The sequence below is a fragment of the Melanotaenia boesemani genome, chromosome 8 (genome assembly GCF_017639745.1).
Source record: "Melanotaenia boesemani isolate fMelBoe1 chromosome 8, fMelBoe1.pri, whole genome shotgun sequence".
NCBI lineage: Eukaryota > Metazoa > Chordata > Actinopteri > Atheriniformes > Melanotaeniidae > Melanotaenia > Melanotaenia boesemani.
In genome coordinates, this window is record NC_055689.1 from 27,286,119 (window position 1) to 27,298,341 (window position 12,223).

General features: G+C 35.9%; 1 protein-coding gene across 1 annotated transcript; it reads left to right on the forward strand.

Annotated features, from left to right (window-relative positions):
• Positions 1–2,467: 2,467 nt before the first annotated feature.
• LOC121644292 lies at positions 2,468–9,151 on the forward strand. Its single transcript, XM_041992144.1, has 7 exons — positions 2,468–2,546; positions 4,473–4,781; positions 5,097–5,372; positions 5,736–5,831; positions 6,383–6,426; positions 6,986–7,135; positions 7,953–9,151. The coding sequence occupies exons 1-7, from the start codon at positions 2,501–2,503 to the stop codon at positions 8,064–8,066; spliced, it is 1,035 nt and encodes a 344-aa protein (XP_041848078.1). The 5' UTR covers positions 2,468–2,500; the 3' UTR covers positions 8,067–9,151.
• Positions 9,152–12,223: the final 3,072 nt, after the last annotated feature.

Below are 12,223 nucleotides of genomic sequence, written 5' to 3' on the forward strand. Positions count from 1 at the left end.
CAATACAGGGAATGTTTCAGAGGTAAGCAGTTATTTAATAAGTTATTGAAAGAAAAAAAAAACTTGACAATTTTCCTGTCAAGTTGAAGAGCAGATATTAACTGTGAGAAACATTTAAACTGAGAAAAAAAAAACAAAACAAAAAATCACTTTTCCTTCAATAGGAACAGAAAACAGTCCTTCATTCGGTGTTCACTCTATATAACTCAGAAAAATCCTGTCATGACTCAGCTGTATTTCTGAACAACACTAAACTCTGTACTACTTCACCTGCTCTTCTCAGTCTGCTGATGTTCCTGCTGCTCATATTAAATTTCTGTTTGTACTGTTTTGTTTAAATGTGCTGCTGTGAACCAAAAGAACCACAGAAGCTGTTCACACTTGCTGTCTGGGTTCTTACAAAGCAACACATACTGTATAGGATAAGTTAATGATGAAAAATATTACAAAAATATTTCTGATTTATCCCTAGGAAATGGAAACGAGACAAAATGTACATCAGAATTCTGCAGAAGATAGTTCTGGTCTTCATCCCACATCCATTTATGCCTTGGTCCAGTTTCACACCGGACCCTGAAACTCTGCTGAGACTAAATAGACCCAGCCAGATGAAACCACACACAGAGATGTTATACGCACAGGTTCCAGGACCAATCTGAGCCAAAAGATGAAAACAAGAACACGCTTCAATATTTACTGTTTTTTCACTCTGGAGTACAAGTCTGTCATAAACTCCGTCAAAAAGAGGAAAAAAAAACATATGTAAGTTGCAATGGACTATACTGTAAGTCGCATTTATTTAGAAATTAATTTTACAAATCCAAGACCAAGAACTAAAATTTAGTCTGGAAAGGCAAGTTATCAACTACACAACAGCACACAGAACAACAGGCAGAATATGTGTCCAGTGTGTTAACGTAACACCAGGGTTTCCTCCAGGATATGTTTAAACTGTGAGGGAGAACTAGTCTCCTTGAGGTGCTGAGAAAGTACGAAAATGTTTACATCACATTTGGCATTTAAAGACACGGACACTGCCACGTGCACAACCCACACTGCCACCAACAAAATTCCCCCCCTCACACACACACAGTAATTCCTGCCTGTAAATGTGGTCAGTTATAGACTTTATGTTCACATGTTCAAATATGATTTAACACTAAATAAACTGCTACCAATCTCAGATGTGTCTGTACATATCTATTTTATACATTAAAACAAAGGACTACATTACCGGCCTCATTACTGTCATTCTCCAAAGCGACCTACCATGGGCTGTACTGTTAAGGGTCTTGCCGACAGGCCCAACTGGAAGGGGTTAACATTCACCCCTGTGGGATTCGTACTTTGGTCTCCCTCATGGGAGACGGATGCCCTGCCAACTGAGAGATCCATCCACACCATCCAGTGCCACTGGCATGTATTGTTTCTGACAAGGTGTCGAGAGCATCTGCCCCCTGCTGCCCTCCTCTGCCTTTCTGACAGTGGAAATACCCACACCAAATAAAACCTTTTTACGTTTTACAGCGTGGTCCATCAGGATCTCCGTCTCACATTCCAAAAAAATTCGCTTCTTCCCTCTTTCCTCTCCTAAACCATCATGGAAATGAAATGATGAATATTTACCTTTTATGGTCACCATAACGGCGTGGCAAAGCGTTCCCTCAAATGTGCCAAATTTAGAGTTGTTTCTGATTTATAAATTGAAACAGGTGTGGGATGTGCGTGTGCATACTTTTATAAATCTGAAAGTTTTTGTGCGTCACATTTCCTTTTTTCCCTACATACACCACCTGTAATTTGCTTTGCTAAGCACAGTTATATAAATGAGGCCCCTCGTCCTGGTCCTTGAGGGCCACGGTCAGGTTTCAATGTATCTCTGCTCCAACACACCTGACTCAAATTAATATCTAATTATGGAGAAATTCATAGGCTGATGGTTCTATTTAATTCGAGTCAGGTGTGTTGGAGCAGGAATATATTGAAAACATGCAGGCCCTCATGAACTGACTGTGGACACCCCAGCTCTTAAATGAATGCACAAACACAGTCAGCGATACAACATCACCATTTTATGGAAGATGTTGAATTAACTTCTAAAATTTATGTTACTTACCATTGCTCGCTGGCTGAAGCCTTTTATAGGGAGAGAGGGCTCTGAGAAGAGAGGAAGCGAAGATTCACATGAACGTACATTAAAAAAAGGGAAGACCGGCTGATAAACACAAGGCTGGTAATCAATACAGAGAGACGGTGTGTGACGCCATGTTATAGTCTAGAAATTACACCTGTAGTTCTTCAAATGGCCATTTTTTAGTCCCTTCAATCTAGAAATGATTAAATTCCGCTTATTACCACTTCAATGTGCCTTCACCTTATGAGACCAAAACCTGAGGTTGAAATAACGCTGAACCTTAACCACCGCACCCCCCAACTTCCTGACATGGGTTCATACAAATATAGGAAGTTTCTCTCAGACACTTGTCGTGCGCCATTAATAATGGAACGTATGACTGCTTTTCTCATATATTTATGTCTAAATCAAGGTAAAGACTTTTGTTTATTATTTATCATTTATTACTAAAAAACTCTTGTTCTGCAGTAGCACTAAAATGTTTTTGTGTAAAATGTAGAACAAATGAAACGCATTGAAGAATCAGTGAATATGATTAACAGAAAGTAGGTTGAAAAATAATTCTGCTGTTTTTATTTGAGATGTTTTATTAGAGGAAAATGATCTCATCTCAGGTTCTACAACCAGAATTTGGTCCACAAAACAGTTTTTTTCATGTCTGGAATAAGAGTAAAATATTTTAATACAACCGTAATAAAGAGGAGTGAAAACCAATTTAGACAGAGGACAAGAAAAAGTAAAAAACAGTTTGCCAGCATATACACACTCTCTCACTGAAATGAGTTTTAAGTCCAGCTTTAAAGACAGAGAGGCTGCTGTTTATTTCACAAACTGACTGCTGGTTCCACAGCAGAGGAGGGAGTTACGGTTAACCACAGAGATGTCAAAAGAATTCACATTCATTACTCAGGTAGAGGCACAAATAGGGTTTACAAAGACTTCTGAAGAAGTTGAAGTATCATCTTAATTTTTTACTCAAGTGTATAAAGTATAAAAATACTGGTTTCAAAACAACTTAAAGTATAAAAGTAATGTAAAGGAAAATAAATGTCATCACGGAGAAAGGTGCAGGCAGTGCCACAGAGACCTGTAGCTCACTACCCTAACTCCTCCATAAACATTATTCTGAAGGCTGTAATCACTATAATTTTATATAAAAATAGTAATGTTGAAAGTTTTGGGATGCTTTACACTACCCATTCTCTTGAGTTTCTGCCATGTACATCTTAGTAGGCTACCTACATCTGCCATGTCCTTGCTGGACTGTAACGTGATTTCTATCATGCACATATGCAATGGATCACATATGGTTTTTTTTTGTTTGTTTGTTTGTTTTTTTCATGACAATCCAGAATAAAAACAAGCCAAAATGAATGAGGCTATTTTTAAAATATAGTCAATAGAAAGTACAGAAAATAATGTGATAATTTAAGAAGTAAAAAGTCGTCAGAAAAATAGTTACTTCAGTAAAATATAAATACCCCAAATTTCTACCTCAGTAAATCCTATCTTTAAGTTTGTGCTCGTATGAGTGGCAATTTACATTATGTAATAATGAGTAGTATTTAAAGAGATGAATATTCATTCTTCATTCAGACTATTTCAGTTGGAGGACTTGCCACTTTTTCCACACCACATAATCCTCACTTCATTTCCCATTTGTAACTGGAAATAAATGCATGCTTTTAGTTTGTAACTTCAGTTTTGTCTGTCTCGTTTGTGTTCATTTGACTGAAATACAATCTGCGATTAATTTTTAGGACATGCTTACTGACAAAAGATAAAAGTCTCAATTGAAAATAGGACTAACATGCAGGATGTAAAAATATGTAAAAAAAAAAAGTAAAATACTAATGTAACAGTGATGACGTATACAGAGCCTTTCAGCTATGAAAGTACTTCCCACATTAAAATAAGAGAAATAAAATAGTGGTAAAGTTTATGTTTTATTATCTCATTGTGTATTTATTTGTCAGAAGTTTTGTCCATTCTGACTATGAAGACATGTCAACAGAAAAAAGAAAATATTATCACTACTAAACAAAAGTTAAATGGATAACGAGTAGTCTTCTGTTTGTTGAAAAGAGATTAGACAAAGAAAAGAAAAGACAAAAACAAACATAAAACTCAAACATCTGTTTAAAACTGTTATTAGTTCGGCTCAGTTTTACCTGTTAAACTCATTTATCTCAGACAAGGTGCATTGATAAAAGAAAATACACCAAATTATCAGCCAGTATCAGCTGTGCTTTATCCATGTCAGATGTGAAATTCAAGATTTCAGTTTTATTTGTTAGTCGTATATTGTGATTAATTTAATGTCTTTTCTGTTTTACAGTGTCCTGTGCTGTGACTCCTGTGTTTGTGAAGAAGGGAGATGATGTTCTTCTGAATGTCACAGAAACTGATGTTCCTGAGAAATTTACACTCCTCACATGGAAATTCAGTACAGATGATGTCTTAGTGTCATTTGTTTCTGGTCCACATCCAAAGATCGAGGATGAATATGCTGGAAGAGTTGAGCCTGATGTGAACAAATTCTCTGTTAAACTGAAGAATCTACAAAAGTCAGACAGTGGAGTTTATGCTGCACGACTGACAGGGTCTCGAGAAAAAATAGTAGCTGAATACAACGTCACAGTTCAAGGTGGGTTTCTGAATATTTCAGTCATCATTAGAAAACAACTGCTGTCCTGTAAATAAACTTTATAAGAAGTCCAGAAACATTTGTAGTTTACAGAATAACTTCATTTGACCAGCGTGTTCTAACTTGTGGATTTTATCAGGGATAATCTACATCCATATAATTTGTCTAACTATAAAACTGTTCTCCATATTAAAACTCATGCTGGACTTTTGATCTCATGGAACACTTTTTACTTTTTTATTCACCTTGGAATAAGGTTCAGTGATACCAGAAATCCCTACCCAACTGACATGTTTCTAAAACCTCTCCCCTCAGATCCAGTCTCTCCAGTCAGGCTGACAGTGGTCCACAACAGTTCAGACTTCTGCAACATCACAGTGACCTGCAGCACAGACGACTCTCACATCAGCAGCACTTTTATATGTGACACCACAACCTGCTATCAGGAGGGAGGAAACAGATCAGAGATCACAAAAGCTGGAGCTTCTTTCCAGGTTTACCTTTCAAACAAATCAATCACCTGCAAGCACAGCAACCAGGTCAGCCGAGCCGAAACCGAGACAAGGATTCTGGATCGCTGCTCCCAACCTGGTGAGACAACAAGCTACGGACAGTTTGTTTTTAGACCAGATGAAATAATTAGAAAATATGTTTATATTGTTTCTAAATCAGCAAATTTTAGAAGATTGAACATGTTCTTTAAAGATGCAAACTCTGCAGCGACTCTGGTGTCCTTCACTTTGTACAACCATCTTTCACATTTTACTGTTACATACTATAAATGTGGGTTTGAACAAAAATGTTTTCCTCTAATAAATCAAGTTAGTGTTTAGATTCATCACTACCATGTCAAGATGTTTATTACAGCTCAGGTCTCCACAGTGTCTTACCAGTTATTCTGCATGACTTAAATGAGACATAATTTTCTTAACTGTTGTCTTGTTTTCTTTGCAGGTCTAGAAGTACGCAACAATAACATTTACATTGGGATTGTTGTTGTTGTTGTTGTTGTTTTTGCTGGTCTATTTTATCTAAAAAAGAGAAGGAAATGTAAGTTGAACAGTATAATTTATACATGTATGCATACAGCCTAAAATAAAAAAGTATAATCTCTGAAATGTTTTACCACATATAGGAGAAAGGAGGATTTGTTTGCTTGATGTGTACCAAGGCAACATTAAAGAAAAAGCTCTAATTCTACATACTAAGGCTTTAATGTGTATACCAGTACTAGGATGAAAGTGGGAGAACTTGCACAATTGGTGGCTGACTAAATACTTTTTTGCCCCACTGTATGTGGAGACACAATATTGATTTATCCCTTGAAATGAGTGAAAAGCAGCCAATTTCCAAATGAAAAACTTTTAAAACACTTGAGAATGTCCCCAGATCTATTCCCCAAGACCACTTTAAAAAGTACAATAAAGCCCAGCTACCTGAAAGCTAAAAAAATAAGTAATAAAGATGTACATAGTACATTAAAGCAAAACACATAATGTAAAGGGACTGAAATGCAGTTAAGTTTTAGTAATAGTAAATGAAAGTATGTGGAGATAATTATTAAAGCAAATCACAAAGAATGTCATTTTTCTGTCTTGTAGGTAACATAAAAGTAACTGAAAACACGGAGTACAGTAGTCATCAGGTAAGCATCTACCTCTTAAAACATCCGTCTAAAATTTCTCCATAACCTGACAGATAAAGGTTTGATTTTAAATGATTTAATAAGTGAATTTTGAGAAAAAGACAAAGCCCATTTGGCTGTTTTGCTTTGGATTCAGTCTTTCGGATTTCCAGACATCATGTGCCATCTAAACCTCACCAAGTACCTGCAGTGTGTACATTTATTTTGTGTCTGTGGTATCTAACTGCCGAATATGTCTTTAGGTTTGATACACTTTTTTTTTTTTTTTTTTTTTATACAAACACCTAAACTGTTCTCTAGTTTTCAGGACTACAAATGCATTTTTTTCATATGCATTTGCAGTCCTGAAAATAGACTAAAGTTAAAATAGATAAGTTTATCTTCATGTTTTTAGCCGAGTATAAAACAGCTCTCTGACTTGTGCAGCCAGAGATACAGAGAAGTGTTTTTTCTTTTAAGTAAACAGATAACATGTTAATTTAAATGTGAACAGGTAGTTAATAAGTCAAACTAAAACAAAACCTTTTTCCTAAAATGTTGTCTGTAATTTATTTTGCAGTGTGAAACTATCCAAACTAATGGTGAGAGTTCAGCACATGATGAACCAGGTCCTTCTCCAACCACCACCTACAGCACGGTGGGATTTCACACTAGGATGGACTTTACAGAGACTAAAGGAAATAATCAGCCAGAGCCCGTGTATGCTCAGGTACAAAAACCCAGCAAGACCTGAGGAACAGCTGCTAGAAGAGGGCATTGTGTACTTTTGTTTTGTTGATTTTTACACAATGACCTTCTTCTTCTTTGCCTGAGTACAACTTCCTCACAATCATACAGTACATTTGACAAAAACAGTATATCAAACCCAAAAATTGTCTGTTGTTTGGCCAAGAATTATAGTTACTATCATAAGTACTGTCAGCTTACATATTTACACGGTCAGTTCTTAAGCTTTTATTCAGCTTTGGCTGCTGATCTAGATTCATGCTTCTGATTGGTCAGCTGCACTGCTAGTTTTGCATAATAAACATACTAATTTAAAATCAGAAAACCTGGGATTACTGAACTCAGTGGATAAACTTGATAAACGTGTTACATTGTAGATGACTGACCAAAATCATTTCACATATAGGAAGTGTCATTTTCTGAAGTATTATCGTATCTTCATGTCATCAGTAGCCAGAATAATGTCTGAATTTTGTTCTGGAGAATAAGAGAGACTAAATATTTCCTTGTGGTATAATCACTGTTTGCTTGGTTCTGATTCAGATCAATAAGTTAGAAAGGGAATCTAACTTTTAGTACTCAGGATTGAGTCTGTTTCTTATATTTTACAGATACAAATGTTTACAACAAAAAAAGCTTATCTTCATATTTTAAGCATAAAACAGCCAGAGATACAGAGAAGTGTTTTTTTTCTTTTAAGTAAACAGAGAACATGTTAATTTAAATGTGAACAGGTAGTTGGTAAGTCAAACTGAAAAAAAAACATTTTCCAAAAATGTTGTCTGTAATTTATTTTGCAGTGTGAACCTTTCCAAACTAATGATGAGAGTTCAGCACATGATGAACCAGGTCCTTCTTCATCCACCACCTACAGCATGGTGGGATTTCACTTGGATGGACTCTACAGAGACTAAAGGAAACAAGCCAGAGACCGTGTATGCTCAGGTACAAAAACCCAGCAAGATCTGAGAAACAGCTGCTAGAAGAGGGCATTGCGTACTTTTGTTTTACACAATGACCTTCTTCTTCTTTGCCTGAGTACAACTTCCTCACAATCATAGACAGTTCATTTGACAAAAACAATATATCAAACCCAAAAAATGTCTGTTGTTTGGCTAAGAATTATAGTTACTATCATAAGTACTGTCAGCTTACATATTTACACAGTCAATTCTTAAGCATTTATTCAGCTTTGGCTGCTGTTTTGGACGATATTTGAAATTCTGTTTTATCAAAGAAATACAAGGAACTGTGTGGAGATAATATTGTGGCATTATAGCAGTGTTATTAATATTTCTTAAATCTAATATAAGTACTATTTTACATTTAGGAGTTATGATGTCTGTGACTTTTTGTGTGAATTGTAAGCTTTTTAATTTTTACGTATGCCTGTTTCAAAATGTATTAACATTTATAAAAGTCACTTGTAAATGAATGTAAAAAAACAGTTTGACAGTGTTCAAAGACAGAAAAATTATTCTGTTCTTTGTTTTGTGGATAAATCTGTTATAGTGAAATTATGAGAGAATGGAAGTGAAATTGTTAAAGAGAGTAAGTTGTTTAAATGGAAGCAGGTATAGAAAATAGATGTATTGATGGCTGCATCTATGAGCTGGAAAAACTAAAAAGAAAATATTGTAATATAATCATTTTTTGTTAATGACTTAGCTGATAAATTTTCCAGAGCTCTGCAGTGATAGACCAGTTTGAACTGGTAGGTGGTGACTCTTGATATGAATATAAGTGGTTCCAAGCAGAAGGGGAGGCCTGCATAGAGGAAAGTTGCCATGTTTACTGATTATTTTGTGGGTTACAGAGTAAACTGTAAACTAGTTTTCTGCTTTTCCAAATGTCTCATTTTCCCCGCGATCACAGGTCATCTTGGCATGGTGTTACAGTTAATGCAACATATAAGATTACATTCCTTTCTCATATTTATGAAAAGAGTAGGTAGAAATATAAATGTGTAAGTTTTGTATTATAAAAATAAATGCATAAAATAAACCACCTATCACTGTTTTTTATACTATTTTTCTTTTGTTTTCTTTTATTACACTAATTTTGGAGATGTAGCAGTTAGGACTAATAACAAAAATGCAGATAAATGGAACAAACTCAAACTTTCTAAAGCTTCACATTATTGTGTATTTGATGCCTGAAAACAATATAATTATATATTTCTAAAATGAAATTAATATTAAGGTATACCTTACCTAAATTCATCATTTTACGTTATCTTTCATTAAATACTCAAGCAGCCATAATACAATGTGTCCCTTACTAGTATTTAGTTCATGAATTATATTGTAATTAAACATTTATATCTGATGTTTGAGTGGACACCAACACTGTAGAAGCTTTAGTTTTAGTGGTGCCAAAATAAAACCATGTGAACTGTTTTCATCAACAACAGCAACACAGTTTAAACCTTGTGATAGTTTTGTTTCCTGTTCAAACTTCTGAAAAGGTCTGAAATAACTGCAGTACTGGTGGGTATATTTCTATCATAAAATAAGACACAAAGAACTCAGAGAGAAGTCAGCTTCATCATGATGGGGAGAGACGGTGGTTTAGCACTCAGAGAGTGTCTGGTGTCAACTCCGAAGTCTCAACCCCAGCACAGCCTCTTTATTGAGCAAATATCGCACTTCAGTAGAGCAAGCAAATTTCAAACAGGGAAACACATCAGCATACATCACTTCATGACCCTTATCGCACAGAGCAGTGACCACCACATCCTGTCCTCTGCAGGGCAGGTGAGACTTTAAACTGTCAACTTTAAACTGTCAACTTCTGCTTACTCTAACAAGTACCATCACATTTAATACATTCAATAAACAGGCATTCTCTGTTAAACGTACAATAAAGGGGGTGGGGGGAGCTAATAAAATGAGGTTGTTTTTGTGCATTTGATAATTCAGTACTAGGACTTGTTTCAGTGGCTCACTGCACTTGCTGAGACACAACTTCCTCTTTCATAGCTTTATATTCAACACCTCCTCCAAGCTTCCTCAGCATGTGAGATGCCTAAGATAAGCTACACAGTGTAAAGTTTCCATGAAGACAGAAATGTTTTTTTTCTTGCCGATGTAAAGGCAAACTGTTGCAATACTGCCTGATCAATAAGGCAAATAGAGCGTCCCCATCTCCCATAATTCCAAAGGTGAGGTATAAATATGTACATTTGTCTTTCCAATGTAACTGTGGAATGAAGAAAAATCACTAAGCTGGAATCTTCCCACAGACCACAGCGCTCCCATTAGTACCAGTCACTGAAATGACTGTGCTGTAATTCCTGACTGGAAACAGAACACAGCATGTTTATGGTGTATTTAAACCAACTATTTCACTCTTTCAATTCTTGTAAAGATTAAATCACCAAATAAGTTTCACATGAGCAGGAAGAAATTTTAATAAAAAAAAGTAACCAGAGTTATTATTACATACATATAATCAATAACAGTTGCCATGCACAGTATATACTTATATCTTGTTTTGTTGTCAAGTTACATTTATATTTACATTACTCCTGTTAAGCACATTCGAGGTTCTTTTATCTGTTTACTCTTACTCAAAAAATAAAATAATATAAAATAAAGTAAAAATATAAATCCTAATATTCCGTAAGATAATGAGCCGTGTACACGGTGCTACACGTCAGGCTGACTTAAAGGATGAAAGTTGTCATACCAAATATTGACTTTCAAGCTTGTTAAAATTGTGCAAAGTCTGCTTGTACATACATTTCAGTGCATCACTATACCCATTTCCTTTATTTAATAAGAAATGATGGAGGCTAAAGACGTATTACACCCATCCTGGCCTTACAGTGACAGAGCCCATTTAAGGGTTTTTTTTGGATTAACATTGAGCTATATGGACAGTTTATTCAGACAGAAGAATTTATTTTTGTTTCTTGAGCTTCTCCATGAGGTAGACACTGATGACAGAAGACACCATGATGATCAGACCAACCGAGAACACGACTGTCTTCAGCAAACAGATGGAGACGCCAAAGAGAGTCTCTGAACCTGCAGCACAACAAAGCAGGCTGATTAGACAATGAACACAGAAGATCCACTCTGACACCACAACACAGCAAAATTAGAAATAACTAACCAGTACGTCATCATACTGACACTGAAAAACATTATTTAAAAGTTTTAAATGATCTCTTCAGTGTTTTAGAACAGCAGCAACCACAACAGCTGTTACATTCAGTCTGTGGGAAATATGAAAGAAATATTTCTAAATTATTCTTTCTGATAATTGGATTAGAAACATTATGTTTAGCACTTTTTCATCTGGTCTAAAGCCAAACTGTATGTAAAAAGTTATTTAGTCTTACCAACATGTGGGGGGCAGAACGACTGGTTGCTATGGTTACAGATTCATTTGTTTGACAGGTAAACCTGGAAAGAAGCTCCAGTTTTTGTGATCTCTGATCTGTTTCCTCCCTCCTGAAAGCAGGTCAAGGTCAACTTAAAGTGCTGCTGATATGAGAGTCCTCTGTGCTGCAGGTCAGTGTGAGGTTACAGGAGTCTGAGCTGCAGGACACAGAGTCCACCATCAACCTGACTGGAGAGACTGGATCTGAGGGGACAGAGGGAAAGTTTTAGAAACACTTTAGCAATGTGGTGAGTTCTGGCACAGGTTTAGCTTTTTTTAAGGTGAACAGAAAAGGGAAAAATGTGAAAACAGATCAAAAGTCCAGCAGAATTTTTAGTAAAGAGAGCAGTAGTTGTTTTGTCTGTCATCGTTAACCCTGATAAAATCCAAAAGCCAAAACACACCGGTCAATGAAGTTGTTCTGTAAACTGCAAATGTTGCTGGACTTCTTTTAAGTTTAAGTTACATGGCAGCGGTTGTTTGCTAAGTATGATTGAAATGTTCAGAAACCCACTTTGAACTGTGACGTTGTATTCAGCTACTATTCTTTCTCGAGCCGCTATCATACGTGCAGCATAAACTCCACTGTCTGACTTTTATAGATTCTTCAGTTTAACAGAGAATTTGTTCACATCAGGCTCAACTTTTCCAGCATATTTATCTGCGATCTTTGGATCTAGAC

Bases quoted from the DNA above. Each gene is read 5' to 3' on its own strand.
- LOC121644292 (XM_041992144.1), top strand. From the start codon at position 2,501: ATGGAACGTATGACTGCTTTTCTCATATATTTATGTCTAAATCAAG. The intron at 6,427-6,985 runs GTAAGCATCTAC...TTTATTTTGCAG, and splicing joins CGGAGTACAGTAGTCATCAG to TGTGAAACTATCCAAACTAA. The intron at 7,136-7,952 runs GTACAAAAACCC...TTTATTTTGCAG, and splicing joins CAGAGCCCGTGTATGCTCAG to TGTGAACCTTTCCAAACTAA.